This window comes from Acipenser ruthenus, chromosome 6 (genome assembly GCF_902713425.1).
Source record: "Acipenser ruthenus chromosome 6, fAciRut3.2 maternal haplotype, whole genome shotgun sequence".
Taxonomy (NCBI): Eukaryota; Metazoa; Chordata; class Actinopteri; order Acipenseriformes; family Acipenseridae; genus Acipenser; species Acipenser ruthenus.
In genome coordinates this window covers 23,809,863-23,828,707 of record NC_081194.1, presented here as the reverse complement: position 1 = coordinate 23,828,707, position 18,845 = coordinate 23,809,863, and the positions used below count along the sequence as shown (strand labels likewise).

The following is an 18,845-nucleotide window of genomic DNA, read 5'->3' as shown; positions in this document are numbered from 1 at the left end:
TGTGAATTGTACTCTTTTATAATTGCACAATGCCTATTATCAGAAAATACAAATGCTTGCTGAAAATTTAGCAAAAACTAAATATGATTTTGAAACCTGCGAAACAATTACAAGAAATGGAGCATTTTAAATAAAGGATGAGTTTTTTGTTGTTCATCTGCTATAATACAAAATGAATTGAAGAAATTGGTCATTCGTATTTCAGTACTCTGGATTGAGCATTGGGGAAATATTACCCCAAGCATTATAGGTTTATTAGACATTAGTTATATAACATGACCAATAGGTGTAGTGTGTGTTTTGGTCTGGGGTGTGCGCTGTTTGTCTCACCATCACAATAAATGACTGATCTGTTTCAGCAAAGTTTTAAAATGACTTTCTCAATTCTGCTTGCAGGACACCGTAAGGTCAACATCACCACATAATTTAGAGCAAACACTTTGTCACCCGTGGATAACATCGGGTGACAACAGGTCTGGAACTTAAGAAGTGTTTAGTTTGTATAACAGAACCCTGTTTATTATTATTATTATTATTATTATTATTATTATTATTATTATTTCTTATTTATTAGCAGACGCCCTTATCCGGGGCGACTTACAATTGTTACAAGATATCACATTATTTTTACATACAATTACATTATTTTTTACACATTATTTTTACATACAATTACCCATTTATACAGTTGGCTTTTTACTGGAGCAATCTAGGTAAAGTACCTTGCTCAAGGGTACTGCAGCAGCGTCCCCCACCTGGGATTGAACCCACGACCTTCCGGTCAAGAGTCCAGAGCCCTAACCACTACTCCACACTGCTGTTACCCTGGAATGTATTTGTCATATAAAAATTGCATGACCAATCAATGGTATTTTAATACTGTACGTATGTAAAGTGCATTGATACAGTAACATAAAAAATAATCTAATCCAAGAGCTTCATAACCAGCAGTAAAATAAATGGGGAGTGGTGCGTTTCTGATGGAGAATTCCTGGACTTCCAATTTTTTATTTTATCACCAGCAATGAGATTAATTGAAGGAATTAAACCCAGATGATGATTAGTTTTAAATTGGCATGGCATACTAGGTAGTGTACTTTTATCATAAAGACGTGTTCAATCACCACAGTAGAACCATCAATGGGAAGAAAATAATAATTCCAAATAACCAAAGAAAATCCACAAAATATGTTCTGTAATTTAAAGTGAGGTAAAGTCATGTGTATTTTATTTTGTTACAAAATATAAACAGTGGCAGCTGTAATTCCTTGGATAAGACATTGGTAATTGAAATCATTCTTTTTTTTTTTTTTTTTAAATCGGTTGGGTACTCATCAGTCCGGTCGTGTTTTGAATAAAGCTGGCGCCTGTTGACTGTCATTGAAGAGATTCAGATGGAACTATGACACAGCAGGGTGATGCTGCTGATCACTGCACAATATTGTTCTGGAGCTGTGTGAACTGTTTGTGCAATATAAACTGTTTTAATAAGAAACTGTTTTTGCAGTTTAACTTTTAATAACACAAGGTCTAGTTTAAATGTGGTTCTTTGCAATGGAAGTATGCACATGTAAAGTCAAGGTTTGGTTGGCACATGTGTTTTGCATTACAGCAGAAATTGCAAATTATTTTTCCATTCCTCCTTTTTTTGTTTCTTTTCGCTTAAACGGTTTATTCCCTTTTTTCCTCTAATTGTATTCATCCCTTTTCTACATGGTTTTTTAGAACCTTAACCAGACAGTGGCCCAGGACTGGATCTCTGGACTGCAAAGGCTCATATTTAAAAAGGAGGAAGAAATAAGAGCAGCAGATCGATGCAGAATTCAGCTCCAACTCCCTGGAAAGCATGATAAGTTAGTACTTTATGTTAAATAAGTGCAGTATTTAAAATGGTGCGATTTAATTATGATATACAAAGAGATCATTGTAGTCTTCACTTTAACAGAAAAATAGTCAAATGGGGAAAACAAATACAGAGGCATACTGGGGTAAATCTGTGTTCATTATTTTGAGATCATTTGTTCTTCTTTTCATTTATAACTACATACATTTGAAAATTCCTTTCTAGCAATTGATGTATTTTTACAGATGATGCAATATAACATTACCCTTCTTTCCTAACTGCTGAAGCTGGCATGCTGCAATGTGATACAGCAATGTAAAATATGTATGTTCTATTTACATTGGTATAAACTAATGGCTGGGTGACATTTGCTTTAAGGAGATTAAACAATGGCGTTTTTGTATCTTTTTTTGGTAGGTCCGGCAGGCCTACATTTTTTACAGCAGTGTTTAATACGTTTACTCCCTCCATCAAACAGTCCTGGATAAGCAGTTTGCAGATGGCAAAACTTGCTCTTGGTAAGATTAACCTTCCCCAGGATTTGATTGTGATCCCTTTTTTTAATTCACTGTGCTGCAGCCAGCAGGGGCTTGATATTTTTGTTTCTTTTTTCCCTCCATAGAATGACAGGGTGGTATAAAATGGATTGTACCCTTTTTTTAAGGCTGTAAAGTATCTCTCATTTATTTTTTCTGATTTATGCTTTGCATCTTGGTCATTACTTAATTTAGATGTTAGTAAGCACAAGCAAAATTTGTCTGTAGGTATTTCATTAATATCATGGTATGAAAACATCAGCAGCCAACTACTGTGCACACCTGGAACCTTCCAGATTGAGAATATCATTTTTAAAAAAAATGGCTGCAGAGAAAAATTAAAAAATGTTTAGCTGCACTGTGCAGTGCATTGAAATACATTTTACAATAACTCCAGTAACAGTGAAGTTTGACCCACTTCACACTGTATGTGGAAACACATATGAGGCAGTGTTGTGTGAAGCAGTGCTGTTACAGATTCTGACCTCTGCTCTTTAACATCTGCATGATGACTATCATCATGTAACTAAGAAATATTGTGTGTAGTGATTGTGTAGTAGAGGCATTGAGTTCCCAAAAACACATGACTTTTACATTTATTTGTATTGCAGAGGAGGAAAACCAGCAGGGATGGTGTCTTGCAGAGGATGATGGGAATCAGATCAAAAAACAGAAACATCCACTTCTTGTTAGGCAGATTCCAGTTGTTATGTCCAAATTACAGGAGTTTAAGGTAAGTTCAGCAGCTTTACTAAAGTTCAACGCTGTATATTGTGTAATAGCAAAGGGTTACAAATCAGATGTTGTAAATCATGGCAAAAACTAAATTGGTGTCCATTTTATCCTAGAAGAATCAACAGGTTTGAGCTTTTATGTATTGCATATCAATCATGCATTAGCATTACATGTTGAAAACATTTTAAAAGTTTGCTTTTAAGCATCAAATGTATGTTCTGCTTCTTTCCTAAAAGGTGGCATGTGCTGTTCATAACCCCGAGCCTTACTGTGGCTACGATAATGTAGCAGACTCTCTCTCCATGGGACACGGGTGTCTGTGGGTAAGTTCAAGCCTGAAATCATTTTTGTTGTTGTCTGTTTCAGGAATGTGTCTTCAACATTACTACATCCCAGGACTTTCAACACTAACACCGTTTCCTTGCCTTCATTTATTATAGATTGCTAGTTGTACCAATCAGATGGGACAGATATCCATTGTGACGCTTCATAATTCAAACCCCAAAGTGACTGAATGTTTTAATGTGGAGTCTCGGATTGTGTCCATGGTGCACATCACAAATGAAGACAAGCAGGAAGAGTCAGAAGCATGTCTGGACTTGGAACCTGCAGCAGGAAAAGCAACAGATTCCCCCACCATCTGCCTGGGCATGGAGGAAGGGAGGTAATGCAAAAGCATTCTTTTTAACGTAATTGTGTTTTTAAAATGTTTATCAAGTGTATTAATTACAGTACACCCTTGCTATAACGCCCTTCATTATAACAAACTTCGCCTATAACAAACCTGGCCCCTGGACCCCAAATAAAAAGAACAAAAAAAAGATCATATAAACGCACACTGTCAGCAATCCCGGTCTGTACGCACGGGATGCCACCGCCGCAGTGAAGTCAACTATTTGGTCTTAATAAAAAGTGCGCCCTGTGTAATTCATTTTATGTTGCAACAAAGCTGGAAACTATATTGGTCGTCTGAAAAAAGGAGTAACTTAAGCATATCTCTGTCGTGAGTATAGGTTGTCAAAAAGCACTTTTTTTTTTGGCTTGTTCAGCAACCAAAATAAACCAAAATAAACTTGAGGATCTGATGAATTTTTCATGTCGGGTTGATTTGGAATAAAAGATCAGTTTGGGATTCTTGCATGTTGGATTAAGATTTGGTCCACTTTGAAATGATTTGTGTCAGATTTGATTTGAACAGCTTCAATTCGGGATTTTTGCTTTTTGTACTGCGTTTTAATTCTTTAACTAATAGGATAAAGCAAAGGCAGAATACTGCATACATGAGATGAACAGGTACATGTAATTCTACTTTTATTCACAATCTCATCTCACTAACTTACTCCAACAGTTTGTTGTTCATTTTGATTGTGTTCCAAATATTTGTTATTTATGTTTATTTACTTACATAATTGCTTGTTATTAGTACGTTGTTCACAACTGATTTTAAAAAAAAGGATATAAATGATACATGAAGTTTAAACTTTTTATAAAAATGTAATTTATTTATATGTCTTACTGTTGTTTTTTTTTTTTTTTTCCCCCAATTCCCCAGCATATCAGTTTATAAAAGTAGTCAATGTTCCAAGAAAGTGCGTCTTCAACATTTCTTCACACCAGACAAATCCACAGTTATGAGTCTCGCATTCAAGTCTAAGTGCCTGTATGCTGGCCTAGTGAGTGGAGCCATTGCAATCTACACCAAAACAGAAGGTTAGTTATTGGATAGCAGCATCTTAGTGTGTGTGTGTGTGTGTGTGTGTGTGTGTGAATATGAAACACATTAACCAAGGTTTCAAGTTCTCATAGAGCTCTGAAGAATTTAGTAGCTTGTATTGGCAGTGGTCGATTTGGGTAGCCGAGAGAAATAAGTCTACAGCACTAACCTATTTTCCTACTGATGAAATTAGTGTAGGCATAGAGTATTAGTGCAGATCATATTAACATTTCTCATAGCAGCACTATGAATTATGAAGAGGACAGCAGTAGGCGTGTGTTCTACTGCAGTACGCTCATTAGGAGCTTGTTACATAATTACTGCTTATTCACATTCTATACAATTACAAGCCTGAGACGGTCAAGAATGCAATCTTCTCCTTTTGTTTAACCCCATCCGTTTTCTTATCCACACCCAACATTTTATGGAAATGCAGCCAAACCGTGTCCGGATTTCGATTGCTGTGTGAAGCCTTGCATAAATTCATGGGCTTGATCTAAATAAATCAATTGTGTTTTTGACTCGGTTTAGCATTCTGTCCTGAAAGATATTTACAAGGGAGAGGTTTCTTGTGGTGAATACAGTGAAAGCATCATGTAGATGAATAGTCTGAATAAATTTTCCTAGATCCTTCCATTTTCATGCTTTTTGCGATAGAGGTATTTCATTCTTCTGTCAACACACTGACATATTCAAGCCATGTGTCACTCTAGTTAGGTATATGTTCTACATTCAAGCTGAAATTAGGTTATCTGTTTGGTCTTAGTGAGCTGTTCTGTGTTCTGGCTCTGCAAGCTGAGGCAGTAGGGCTTGCATAGTATAGTACATATGCTGTGATGTTCAGGACTGATGTGGTGGGCCCTTCTTTAATGGTAATGTGTTCAATCTGTCATTTCAAAATTAAGGCCTGACTGGCTTAGCAAAATGGTGAAACATTAGGAAGATTTGAATTAAAAAAAAAAAAAAATGAAAATTGCTAATTTGGGCAAAGCTTATTTAAATAGAATGATGGATTGCTGCTCACAGCACAAGCACAGAACAGCATGTAAGCGCACGTCCAGAATACTGCCTGTGGAGGATTGCCCGGAACTCGTGAGGTTTTTTTCTCTCCACAAACCAAAACAAAATAAAGAGAGCACATGAAAAGGAACTTTGTGATAAAAAATGGAGTGTGTCAGAAATCATCTCATCATCTCATCATCTCATCAAAATGCAGTCATCACAACTGTTAACCAGCACCTCCAGTCAGAACAACAGAAAATGTCAGAATTATGTGCTTTTAGTTTCATTTAACATCACATTTAAAATACAAATGTATCCTATTAACATTGTATTGGAGAGAATTATGGTAAACATGGCTTCTCAAACAGATAAAGACAATTGCAGTCAAAAGTCCAGCAGCTGCTGTGAGAAACATATGATAGTTTAAAGAAACAAAGAGCTTCTTTCAAATGCCTACCATAGCTGTGTGTCCCTGATGGGACGAATGAAAGCTATTTTTGAATCAATGTATTTTGAAACCAATCCAGTCAGGATAACTGGAACAGCAAACTCGACTCAGGATTTGTGAAACTCTCTACGGTTACCAAGATATAACCAGCAAGTACTGAAGGGCTGTAAGGACTCAACAGGAGAAAAGGTCAGATCTCAGAACTTGTTACTTGGAGTTAATCTGATTTGTAAATTGCCAACATACATCACCCACCAAGTGCTGCTTAGCAAGGTAGCAATGTGTTGCATATGGGTAGATTCATGAATAGTTATGACTATTGAAATCTGTGAAATACATGCATTTTTGTTGACTTCCAAAATCCCTTTAGACTAGTGAGCATTAATTAATATGGCTTGTAACATAAGCCAGAGTGAGAATGAATGATGGCATTTTTTATGTTGACTATAAATATTTCCCTGATAGCAGGAGCACTAAGGGATAAAGAATAGGTTCAGGGTCATTACCTGTCACAGGAGCCATTTCCATCACGTGCAATCGGGATATTGTACCATGCAGCAGTATTGAAAAACAATTCTGAAGCCTGTGGAGCCCAGCTGATTTGTAAACCTCTTTGGGGAGCTGCAGTTCTTCAAGGGAGTGTTTGCACCTGCTGATAGATTTGAGGGGTGTTGATCTACACTGCTTGTTGCTGTGGATGTTAACAAACGGAGATAAATTTTAAAATGCAATGAAGATGAATATGATTTTAAGTGGACGTTCCAGGTTTATGTAGAAGTAAAATTTCAGGTGTTTTTTTTTATGAAAAGCCTTAACCACAGAAAAGGGTTCCAGCCAAAAAAAAAAGATTTTAAATGAATTGCTGGCTTCCCCTCACAGCTCTACGAGAGCACCTCCGTCCTGACATGAACACTGTCTGCCATTCAATAGAGGGGGTCTCACAAGCAGAGCACCCTGAATTAGGCCACTCCGGGACATTTTATAGCTGGTGAAATAACCCCCAAGTGTATTGCATGTTTTTACTTTTACATGCATGCTTTATGTAACAAAAAAAAACCACTATGCAGTATATTAAACATAACTAAATCGTGTAAGTGGTGACCTACTTTCGAATGGCTTTGAGTTCTTGGGCTGACATATTGAACCTATTTACAAAGCTTTAGCTCTTCATTTTAAAGAATGGTTTTTTTCAAAAAATAAAGTAAATATGATATTAATGACATGCTTCTGTACTGTAGTAAATAACCCATCATAGAAAACAGAACTTTGAAAAAAAACTTTACTTTTGTGAAATTCTTTGTGAATCTTTGGAACAGGTTGCCTGAATGTGATGAGATTGTACTCCGTCATTGTACATATGTTTTGGATGTGTGTTGTGGTAAACTTATTTTATTTTAAGCAAACTCTGTTCTTCATAGTAGTCCCTTAGACTTCTCACTTTTGAGATGGTAACTTGTGAAATATCAGTGAACACCTTTGACAGAACCATTTATTGAAGTCTGGTGGATGTGTTGTCTTACCCTTCATACCTGAAAGTGACTTGTAACAGGATTATCCAAGTTTTAAGTATAGAATAGTACTTGTCAATATAATCATGTCCAACCCTTTATAAATTTATCTTTTTCTCTCCTATTCCTAGATGGGTTCTGGAACTCAGATTCCCCTAAGATTCTGAAGCTGGGGTTTCTCCCTGTCAAAAGTATTCTGGCAATGGAAGACACAATCTGGGCATCTTCAGGTGGACACGTCTCTATTATCAGCACCAAGACGCATATTGTGGAGGTATTGCTATTTCTGTCAAATAGTCAATGGGAATATGACCTTTTTTTCTAATACTGTATATAATTATATATTTGGGGATTTTTGAACAAAAGGAAATTGAGTTTTATAAAATGTAGACCTCTCAATTTAACATTCTGGATAACATTAAAAGAAATGGCTAAATTACATTTAAAAATCTGTTTTGGATATACAACTGTAAAACCCTTTAATCTTGAAGGGTGCAGTAGTTCCTTGTCAGATTTAAATGACCCAGAGTTTCCTGTTTTTAATCAATGCATAATCTTAGATACAGGATTTTACCTTTTTATTTAGAATATTTTGAACCTTGCTACCTTTTTGTTGTTTTTTTTATTTTTACGTTTTTCTAAACACTTCTCGCTCACTCTAGCGGCGTGGTACTCAACTATGGCCCTCGAGATTTATTCCAGTCCTGGTCTTTTTTCCAACCATTGCCTCTTAACAGCTTCAATTCACTACATTAGAACCTGCTTGGAGTAAAAACCTGGACTGGACTAGACTAGCTCTCAAGGGCCAGAGTTGAGTACCACTGTGTCTAGACAGTGCAACTTCTTTGAAGGGTCTTTTGATCATTTAAAAAAAAATCAGATCGGTGCCTATTTTTAGTGCACAGTTTTAAGCATCCCAGCAATTTAATCCTGTCACTGCCACATTGTTTTATACAGACCACATGCTTTGACATACCATCTTCAAAGTTGGTACACAGCTGTATTCTATAAATCTCTTGATGAAGTGTCCAGTGAACATTCACAGTTTCTGTGCATTACTGTTTTTACCTCTGGCCATATTAATGGAACAGACCACTCGTTGTCAGACGGTGTCTTTTACAGCTGGTACATTGCTGTGTGTTGTGATTCTGTCAATCAATTTGTATTACAGATAGTATCCAGTAGATCCATTTCACTGGCACATGGTGTTATCCTCTGGATATATTAATGATACAATCATTTTCACATATCCATTTTCCTTCATGTTTACAAACCATCTGATCTAACAAACCCCTAGATTATGTCCCTGAGGATGCTTTGGTCTTTTTTATATACATTTTATAAAACCTATTGAGAAACAACTCCATGTAATTGCTAAAAAAAAAAAATGTTTTTCATGTTATTCATCTTCCATTTACAAATTAAATAATGTGTGTAAACTATGCACTTCCTCCAAAAAATTAGAGGATAATGGGCAGTATATCATAATGCTGTATTATTCCATCTAGGGGGAATTCATCCAGCAGATCCTCCTGAATTATTTTGTTATATGGTATTCATTTATATTATGTAGTCGTGGACATAATACAAGGGTGTGTTTTTGTAAAGATTATAAAGTGATGTACAAACTGTTTATTTCTGGAAGAGGCATGTCATGACATTGTGCAGATAGCACTTGCATTTATACAAATTAACATTTGAATAGCTTTTTACACAGACATTATCTATCCAAGTTACAAACAAGTAGGAGTCTTAACATTTCTCATGACATGTTGCTGGTAACATAGTTCAAATTTCTGCGTATGGGGTCTGCATGGGGATCATGATTTTACATCCTACTCAGTATGTTGAATTAGGCTTTGAGGCATTTAAAGTATTAGGAATTCACATGCTTTATTACTGTAGGATACTTGCATAGCCAATTCTGCTGGCTGATTCTGTTACATCAGCTTATAGACATACATTTTTAATTTGCTTCATGCATTCTCAATTTCATTAATCATTATGTCGCAAAATATAAAAAACAAAACACTATTCCAAACGAGGTAATGTATACTGACAAACTAAACAAGTGTAGAAAACATGCCCTTGTTCAGCTTACAGCTCTACATTTTATTTATTTATTTATTTATTTATTTATTTATTTATTTATTTATTTATTTTATTTTTTATTTTTTTTTGGGGGGGGGGGGCAAGGATCGGCTGAACTAAAGGTGTGTTTCCAATACATAGTTTCCTTGTAGAAAAGCTGTGCCCCTTTCACAAGTAAACAGTAAAAGAAAAGCACCTACAGCAATGAACAAGCAAACACTGTGCTTTTCATTGAAGTCAATATTTGGTTTATGCCAACTAGAGATTTTTTTATCTGTACAGTTCAAGGCTGTAATCTCGTAAGTAGAAAAGCACATCAAAGCTTCCAACTCGACACGACACCTATGACATGCATAATTCAGCCTATTCTTTGGACATAAAGTACATGACATAAAAACATGATTTATAAAGACAACTTTCTTTTAAAACTGAAATTATTTTAAATCATGTAGGGTTTAAAATGCTTGGATGTTTATGCTAATGTTATCCTCAGCAGTTTGACCATGGGGAAATCATGCAGTTTACAGTACCTTCTCGATTTTTACTTTAGCATCCCTTTAAAGGCCAGATATGATAGACAAGTTATGCTAAGAAACATGCATAGTTTTATTAGGTTCTTTAAATGAAGTTATATTTTCAAAATGTGCAATTGATCTTGTCATTCGATATATGTAAATATATGGGGGGGAGGCGGGGGCAACTTTAAGCAGGAGTCTTGATTTTTTTTGCAGATAAAAAAATTTAAAAAATCAGTTTATTACAGGAGCATTTTCTGTGATTTTTTTTATACATCATACAATAACAAAATTACAAATGCAGGATAAAAACAGACAACTTTTAAAGCTAAGCAATCTGCATCTGTGGCGTGCAGACCCAGTACCAATCAAAGCCTTATTTTTAAGCTTATATATATATATATATATATATATATATATATAAGTTCAGAACACACAGGAGATAATATAGTAAGATAGTACTGATCTCACGACCTTGATGCATCAATCTTGTCTTAACACAGATGTCAGTCACACAGTTTGATACATTGCGCACTATTCTTAGTAGAGATAAGTAATTGTTTTATAAAATAAAATCTACTTATGTCCCAAATTGAAGCATTTATGTTGAACCATGCAAGCTCACCCCTCCAAAATAGTAAAATGATAGACAGACAGACAAACAGACAAAAAATAAATAAAAACTCTGAGGCAAATGGGAAAGAAAAAAAGAAAACTTCTTATTTAGTGATTGAGGTATTTAAACTGGACCACAGGGCAACTTTAACTAGTAAAAAGTGTCTTTACCCTCTCTAAATATCAGCATCATGTCCACAACTCAAAAATTGAGTAAAAAATCCTACAGATTTGTCAGATTTGAGCTGGCCATGCTAAAATACATTTTATAAACAATAAGTATTGTTTTTTTTTTAAAAACATCTCTCTTTTTCTTTGTTTTTTGTTATCTATACTAAACAGGGTGAGTCTCAGACTATTTTTGTTATGGAAGCCTAACGTGTGCACATTCATTTCATGTATGACATGTATCTGTAACCTTTTTATACTTTAGTTATAGGCACAAATCTTACAACAGTAAAAAGAAGAAAAGAAAAGGCAAAAATAGCTTAGACCCCAAGTTCTATGACAGAACGTGTTTTTTTTCAGACTCAGTTCATTAGCCTACAAATACAGTTTATATTAGATTTACAAATAATTATCTCAAATGGAAGTTTTGGAAATTATTTTTCTGAAACTAAAATTAATGTTGCAAAAATGTAAATCAGATTTGACCTATTTCTTTTTAGTTCTGTTTTATTTTTCTTTCAAGAAACATGGGGAAGCTTTAGACTTTAGTTAATACTTAATGGATTGTCTACAAGTAGAGTTAACATACTGTGATGGGAAAAACAGTAACTCAGTAACATGTCATTGTCAACTATCTTCTGTTTTAAATGAACACCCAATTGCTGTATATGAACACATATCAATCAATCTGAATGGCTAAAGAAATGTTGATGCCTTTCACGGTTTGTGTGACTTTTAGGCTTTCCTGCAGAATATTTTGCAATTTGTGAGTCTGGGAACATGTCTAGTAGAGATTTGCTGAACTAGTCACAACATGTAAAGGTCTCTGCATATGTAACTGTCTTGAGCTCAGTTTTTCCTTTGGCAATGAAAGATGTTATTGAAGCACTGGTTTTCTGAGTGTCGCTGACTTTTTGCTGTTTTTGTGATTTCTCATTCTTAATACAGACATCATCATTCTTGCTCCCAGGTCCCATCATTAAAATCAGATGTGCATAGTTTACATAAAGTATTTTTCCAATGTTGCTTAGGGTTAAGCAACTGAATGAGTGCCTGCCACAGGGCTCCCCAGGGTCCTAAACCCTGCTAGATACAGACGGGGATTGCAGTAACCACAGACAGTATATGCCTTCTTGCAGAAATGAAAGGTTTGCAGGGGTTTAACAGTAGAGCTTTGAGCAGAGTATGGGAGAAAGTCTGTTCTGGGAGCAAGTCCTGGCAAACAAGGGAGAGTTGACAGGTCTGCATTACTGTGTATTGCTCCTAAAAAGTGATATGAACACCCCCCCCCCCCCCCCCCCCCCAATTGTCCCTTGCTTTCGGCACTGTGGTAATTCAGCAGTGTTATTTTAATAAAATTTGGATGAGAGGCTAGTGTGGATTTCCTAACCACAGGACTGTAACAGAAGTTGTGTCATGTCTTCCATCTTGGGTACTGGATACAAACACCCGCTGCAGGTCTAGCAAAATCTGTTTCCTTTGAACCACACAATGACTCATAATCCTGTTAGTGTCATTAAGCTCGTTAATTGACCACCTGCTCGATGCTCTAGAATTAGCTGCTTATTACACGGCAGCTGAGTGGGGAAAACAAACCTTTTATGGACATAGATGTGTTCTTTCTGCACACTTGAAAATAACCATTGTAATGTGTATATTTTGGAAATCCTGATTTCAGGCATTTGGTGATGTATGTGTGGGTTGACACATTGCTGGCTTAGAGGTTACTTAGGGGTTGATTTGATCAACCTATGCCTCACTCTGATAACTATCTTTTTTTTTTTTTTTAAAGAGCATCTTGCAGCACTGTTGAATCATGTCATAAACCATCTATCCGTGGTTTGCCCTGGATTAACCCTAAAAATAAGGGGTTGGATGCAGTCCTTACAGATTCCCTGGTGCTCTAAAAATCCAGATGTGGCTTATCTTGGCGAAGCATAGGCAGATCAAACCAACCCCTTAGTTAATGTACCTCTTTTCTAAAAGGTTTGGTTTGAAGTGTTAGGCCTATATTTGTTTGCTTTTGCATACTAGGAATGCAAAGATCTTTACACAAAATGAGTGCTTTTCTGCAGAAAGAGTTACTTTTTATTCTTTGATGTATAAATTGTGGGTGTTCCAGTATGTTCTCTGGTAGTATAAGGTAAAACTATAAGAAACTAAGTCAAGCAGACAAACGTGATTTGAAGTTCATCATTAACTTTTTGACCTTCTTTTGTAGCGTCAGCTAGAAGCCCATCAGGAGGAAGGGATGGTTATATCCCACATGACCGTTGCTGGTGTTGGAATCTGGATTGCCTTCACCTCCGGTTCCACACTACGACTGTTCCACACAGAAACTCTAGAACACCTCCAGGACATCAACATTTCAACTCCCATCCACAACATGCTGTCGGGTAAGAATTAGCTGCAGGGTATTTTGGTAGATGGTATCTCTTTTGAAATGTTCACAGTTGCTGTCATTGAAGTTCAAACTTTGATTTGATTACATGAACCACAGGTTACTGTCATGCACTTAATGTGTGTAATGCAAATAAACACCTGAGTTAAAGGATGGGATTTTCCATAGCCCTCCAGTTGTCTCCAATGACAGAATAAATTAATTGTAGGAACACTGAATGTTGATTTCCTTTTTTTCCTAATTCCCCAAAAATACAGAACCAAAAAACATTTGTTTGGGAACATGTTCAGTTGATTTAATAATCTTTAAGGAAGTACAAGCTGAATATTGTATATCACGTGGGCCTACCTTTAGGAATATTTGTATTAATAAATATAATTTTATAAATACATATATTATAATTCGGGCTTCTGATTTTCAGTGCTATACTCCAACTTTTCTACTCTTCTTTTAAGAATTCAGTTGATACCTGTTAAGCCATTCGTGTATCTCAATCACAACTGAGAAATGTGTTAATGGTAAATTTACGGGGGTTTTCTGTGAAACAACTAAATTGGCTTTTAAATTGGCCAAGCCTTCATTTTTGATTAACAAGCAGAATGTACAAATGAGATCGCAACATGTTAATAAGCTACAAATCTTTTCTTAAAGTTACATTGAAAAATAAAGTATTTTATGCTGGACACACTTTTTATTACAATTGTTCTGTCTGACTGTATTTACATTAATAAAGAGGAGTCTTTTCTACTTGGAAATGAAAAAGTAAGACTTACGATTTTAAAAGCCCATTTAGTTATTTCACAGAAAAAAAAACCAATTTTCCTATTATTATGTATTAATGTGCAATGTCATTTACGATGTACAGTATTATTATTATAATGTACTGCAACTGCTGAACCGCCAATGAATCTAGTTGAGTCTAGTTTCTGTTAACTCAAAGGAAATGAATGAGTCGCCTGAGTGTCTTAAATGCAATTCCTCAGAAGCGCAAAAATCTGAAAATTTAAAGCCATGGTATAAACAAAAGAGAAATTCAAGGTATAGTTATCAAACAGAAATGTAGTAATATATGAAAACATTTCAAATTGTCAACTCATTTTACTCTTCTAGAATGAGGAAGTTACCCAAAAATACACAGACGTGTGTTTTTCGATTACCAACAGTAGTATTAATTAAACACCCTTATTATACAGCTAACATTAAAAACAGCCAGCATAGAGAATAAAGCAAGATGGTGCCAGGTAATGCTCTTAAGACTAAAACAGACTTAAGAGTTGTCTTTCATTTCACCGCCAGACTACTACGCCTACCGCTAAAGCTGGGCCTACTATCTAAAACATGAACTGTACATCGTAAATGACATTGCACATTAAGTGACAAAGCTCCAAGAACATCACTATCTAATGGACTGCTTTGGTAATTGTAAATGAAACTAGAAAATATCTCATTTTGAGAATAGCTACTGAATATGTTAATCCTCCTCATTAAGGAAAGTTGGATTGAACCATATCGTCTTACATGATGGGTGGCAGCAGCTTAGTCAGGCTTTCATTAGACTGCATTTGGCATTGACCTTCCTCTCCCGGAAACATAATTTTAATAGAGCTTTATCTAATTCTACAACATTTTTATTTATGGAACATTTTTCAGATATATCTGCTCACAGTGCAGTTTTGAAATGTGTTTTTGTTCTACATAATTACAGGGTATCTATCATTTTGGTTTAAAAAGATCACAGCAAGTATTATGGTTTTCACTATTTTCATTTAGAAGTACAGTACATGGACAATAAATACACTTTCTAAAGGGTATAGTTTGCACATGTACATTTGTTTTTCTGTAGTCATAATGCTCCAATTGCTGTAATTCCCTGTTACATTCTTGTTTGTCTTTTATTAAAATGCCGGAAAAACAATACCTAGTGTTTTTTTTTTTTTTATTTTAACACAGTTTGTTTAAAAGAATCCTGGTAAGGCATTGTAGATTCTCCTCAAACTATTTTAGTTTACCAAGCTTTTGAGGCCTATCTTTGTGTCTCAGCCAGTCAAAGTGCTTCCTGTATGAGTTTTGTTTATAATTTTTTTTTTTTTTTTTTTTTTGGGGGGGGTAGATTTTGATAGACCATGTTTTGAAAGTATTTGTGCAAGATGTATTACCACCTTCTATATTTAACTTTTGGGAGTACAGTAGTGTCCGGTTAAGAGAACACCCCTCGGGAAAGCGATGAGTTCTTACAGCTGAAATGTTCTCCAAGACTGAGTTAGCCACACAATATGAATCAATAAATAGATACATATGTATTACTTGTCATGACGCACGTGCATCAACATATGAAATGAACTGAATAAGTAAAAGCAAAACAATAGGCAGGTGTATCTTAATAAACTATAATAATAAAGTAACAGACAAACTAAAGTTAATAAAACTAAAGCAAAAAAACACGGTCAAAAAGCTTAATCGCTATGTACTATGAAATTAGGTGGCGGGTGTGTTTCGGTCTATCGCAATGGCAGAGGCAGAGGGTTACGTTAACTCAAGCATTCATTTTATCCTGCAGTAACATAACAGATGTGCCCCAGGGAGTGGGGGGCATGGACTGTAAGAATATTTTCCTGCTAAAAGCTCCTTGCAATAAATCGCGTAAAGCTGCAGGGCAAAGCTTTTGACAGTCTGTATAAAAGCTCTGTTTTGTATTTGTAACATTGAAAGATTTAAGTGTTCCATGAAAAGACATGGCAACTTTAGGAAGTTTAATTTCCTTTGTGTTGTTATTCCAAAGGAAGGATACAAGAGGAGGCGTTTAGACTCCTACAAAACATCTGCAGTTTGGTTTAGGATCTATAAACATAAAAGCTGCATTCCGCATCCTTTTTTAGGTATCCTTTTTTAGGTAAACATATCAAAAAACAAAAAAAGTCCAGTGCTCTCCCTTTTATAAGGCGGCCCTTTACATTGTGGAACAGTTTAGAAGACGGTACGGTCATGGCTCTCATTTGCTCCATAATGCCATTACACTAACACTAGTATTCTTGTTATGAGGCAGAACACAAATAGCACAGTCTCTTAACTATGGCTCCCGACTACAGCATTATAAAGGGGGACGAGAACTGTACTGACTTTCCTTGTAACTAAACTGTTGGTATCTGCAGGAAGGTTTTAAACATAGTCCTTTAAATTGTCCACTATTGGATCACGTACTATCAACATGCAATGCCCCTGTGTTCTTATACTGGTATCACAGAAGATAACAACATTGCTCATTGTTTCAGTGCAGGATTTAAAATGACTAAAATAGAAGGACACAGCAGCATACTCTACTGTAGCTGTATATTTATACAGCCCAGTCTGTCCTGCGGATGTAGTATTTACAATAGGTCTTCGCTGGTCAGCAGTGTTCTCTAATCTAGCCTGGTTTAATTACACTAAAGCCATTCTCGTAATCACAGGGTCACCCTTCGAGTCGCTCATCTGCTTCCTTTTAATTATTTCTTGCATCCTGAACCAGCTTGCCTTCCTCAGGTGCTTCCCTCCACTTTCCTCATGACCCACCACCGCTCCTCTCCGTCTAGAAACCAGTACACGTCGGGTCTGAAAATATGAATGAGGAGTCAGATCATAGGGGAGGAAATGTTTTATTAAAAATAAGTAACTACATATTTGATCTGTGATTCAATGCAGGAACTGTTGGAAGACTTTGACACTCAAATTGTTTGTCTTCAGGGAATATGAACTGAAACCACCACCGTTGTGTACACTGACCTACTTCTCCACTCATGTATGCAGTAATGTGCAGAATTGCATTGTAAACATGAGTGCTACCACACATGTTTCTGTGAAGTCTCACATTGCTACAGTTTTTGTATATATTGAATATGGCTTACATTTGTAAATTTAGCATTGATCCTATAGCACTTCATTTGTCTTTTTTGAATTGATGTGTTATGTAACTTATCCTTGGTTTCCAAAGCAACCGCCAGTTTGTCAATACTTCCAGGAATTTCACTAATGTAATTGCCAGCAGTGCTGGTGTGTCAATTCTGTGTAATAACATGAATTTAAGTTTAGAGATACAGTGGCTTTATTTTTTGTTAGCTAAACAATTAAACACGCTATCTTTTATGTTTTGTTATCTTTACTTTTATGTTGGTTTCTGACTCCTCCACCGCTACACCTTACCAGAGGATATCAAAATAAATAAATAAATAATGAAGCATGTTAAAGTGTAAGCAATTAACAAATAAACAACAAAATAGAAAGATACTGAGCTGAACGTCATTCTAAATTGCTTGAATTTAGGAATGTTCTGTTGTCCACTTTGGTAACGTATACCGTATTAATGTTTTGGTAAACAATGCTTTTATTACTATACTGTTTGCATATACTAATTTAAATACAATGAGGCCTAGTATTTGTAGCCTATATTACACATGTTTATACTGTATTTTGTACCGTATGGCAGTGGTGCACACTGGTACTAGTTTCAGTTTAATTTGTAGTTTCAGTTTATTGCCAACTTAATTTAGTTTAAAGCAACACAGAAATTGAGATTTATTTTATTTATTTATTTATTTATTTATTTATTTATTTATTTATATTTTAAAGTTTAACCGCTTTTTTTTTGTGTGTGATGGTTGAGATTGCTTTTCCTTGGTGAGCGTTGTGATACCTGCTGGCACTGAAGATGTTGCCACTCGCAACTGGTTTTGTAAATTGTCGTCTGTTAATCTGGCACGCAGATGGTTCTTTGCAAGTATAAGCTTGGAAAAGAACAGTTCACAACGGTACGTTGTACCAAATAGCGATGCAATTTTCAGCGCGTGTCTCCTCAAGTTTGGAAATTCATCTGCACCCACGTACAGTTTGTAGAATTCTAGCAGAGGCAGGTTGTTATTTAGCCTGAAGTTCACTGTTGCTTTGCAGTTCAATTATTTTGTGTTGAACGTCTTGGGGTACGTCGACTGCTTCAACATCAAAAGGAGTGGCAAAAATGTTTAATTCAAGTTCCTTTGATTTTAGGTCTTGAAATCGCTCACTAAATTTATTAAGTAAATTTGAGCACTCCTTGGCATACTCCACTGTTGATTTTGGTTTTTGTCCCTGAAGTGTTGGAAAATGCACCGTGTTGCCTTTTCACACAGCTTTAGCTTTGCTTCAAATAATTTTATATTTGAAAGCAGGGAGGTAAGAAGCTGGGGCCTTGCAATTTTAAATTGAGCTCCGAAAGGTATTGCGTTATGTCAACCATGAATGCCAGGTCATACAGCCACTT

General features: G+C 35.7%; 1 protein-coding gene across 2 annotated transcripts in view; it reads left to right on the top strand.

Annotated features, from left to right (window-relative positions):
- The window catches only part of LOC117411363 (rho guanine nucleotide exchange factor 10-like), an 88,154-nt gene that overhangs the window by 58,203 nt on the left and 11,106 nt on the right, over positions 1 to 18,845 (top strand). For both annotated transcript variants that reach the window (XM_034018747.3, XM_034018746.3), the window contains exons 20-27: positions 1,726 to 1,853; positions 2,261 to 2,361; positions 2,991 to 3,112; positions 3,351 to 3,437; positions 3,555 to 3,778; positions 4,667 to 4,824; positions 7,918 to 8,060; positions 13,397 to 13,571. In XM_034018747.3, coding sequence (XP_033874638.3) covers positions 1,726 to 1,853; positions 2,261 to 2,361; positions 2,991 to 3,112; positions 3,351 to 3,437; positions 3,555 to 3,778; positions 4,667 to 4,824; positions 7,918 to 8,060; positions 13,397 to 13,571 — 1,138 coding nt within the window. The remainder of the gene's footprint in view (positions 1 to 1,725; positions 1,854 to 2,260; positions 2,362 to 2,990; positions 3,113 to 3,350; positions 3,438 to 3,554; positions 3,779 to 4,666; positions 4,825 to 7,917; positions 8,061 to 13,396; positions 13,572 to 18,845) is intronic.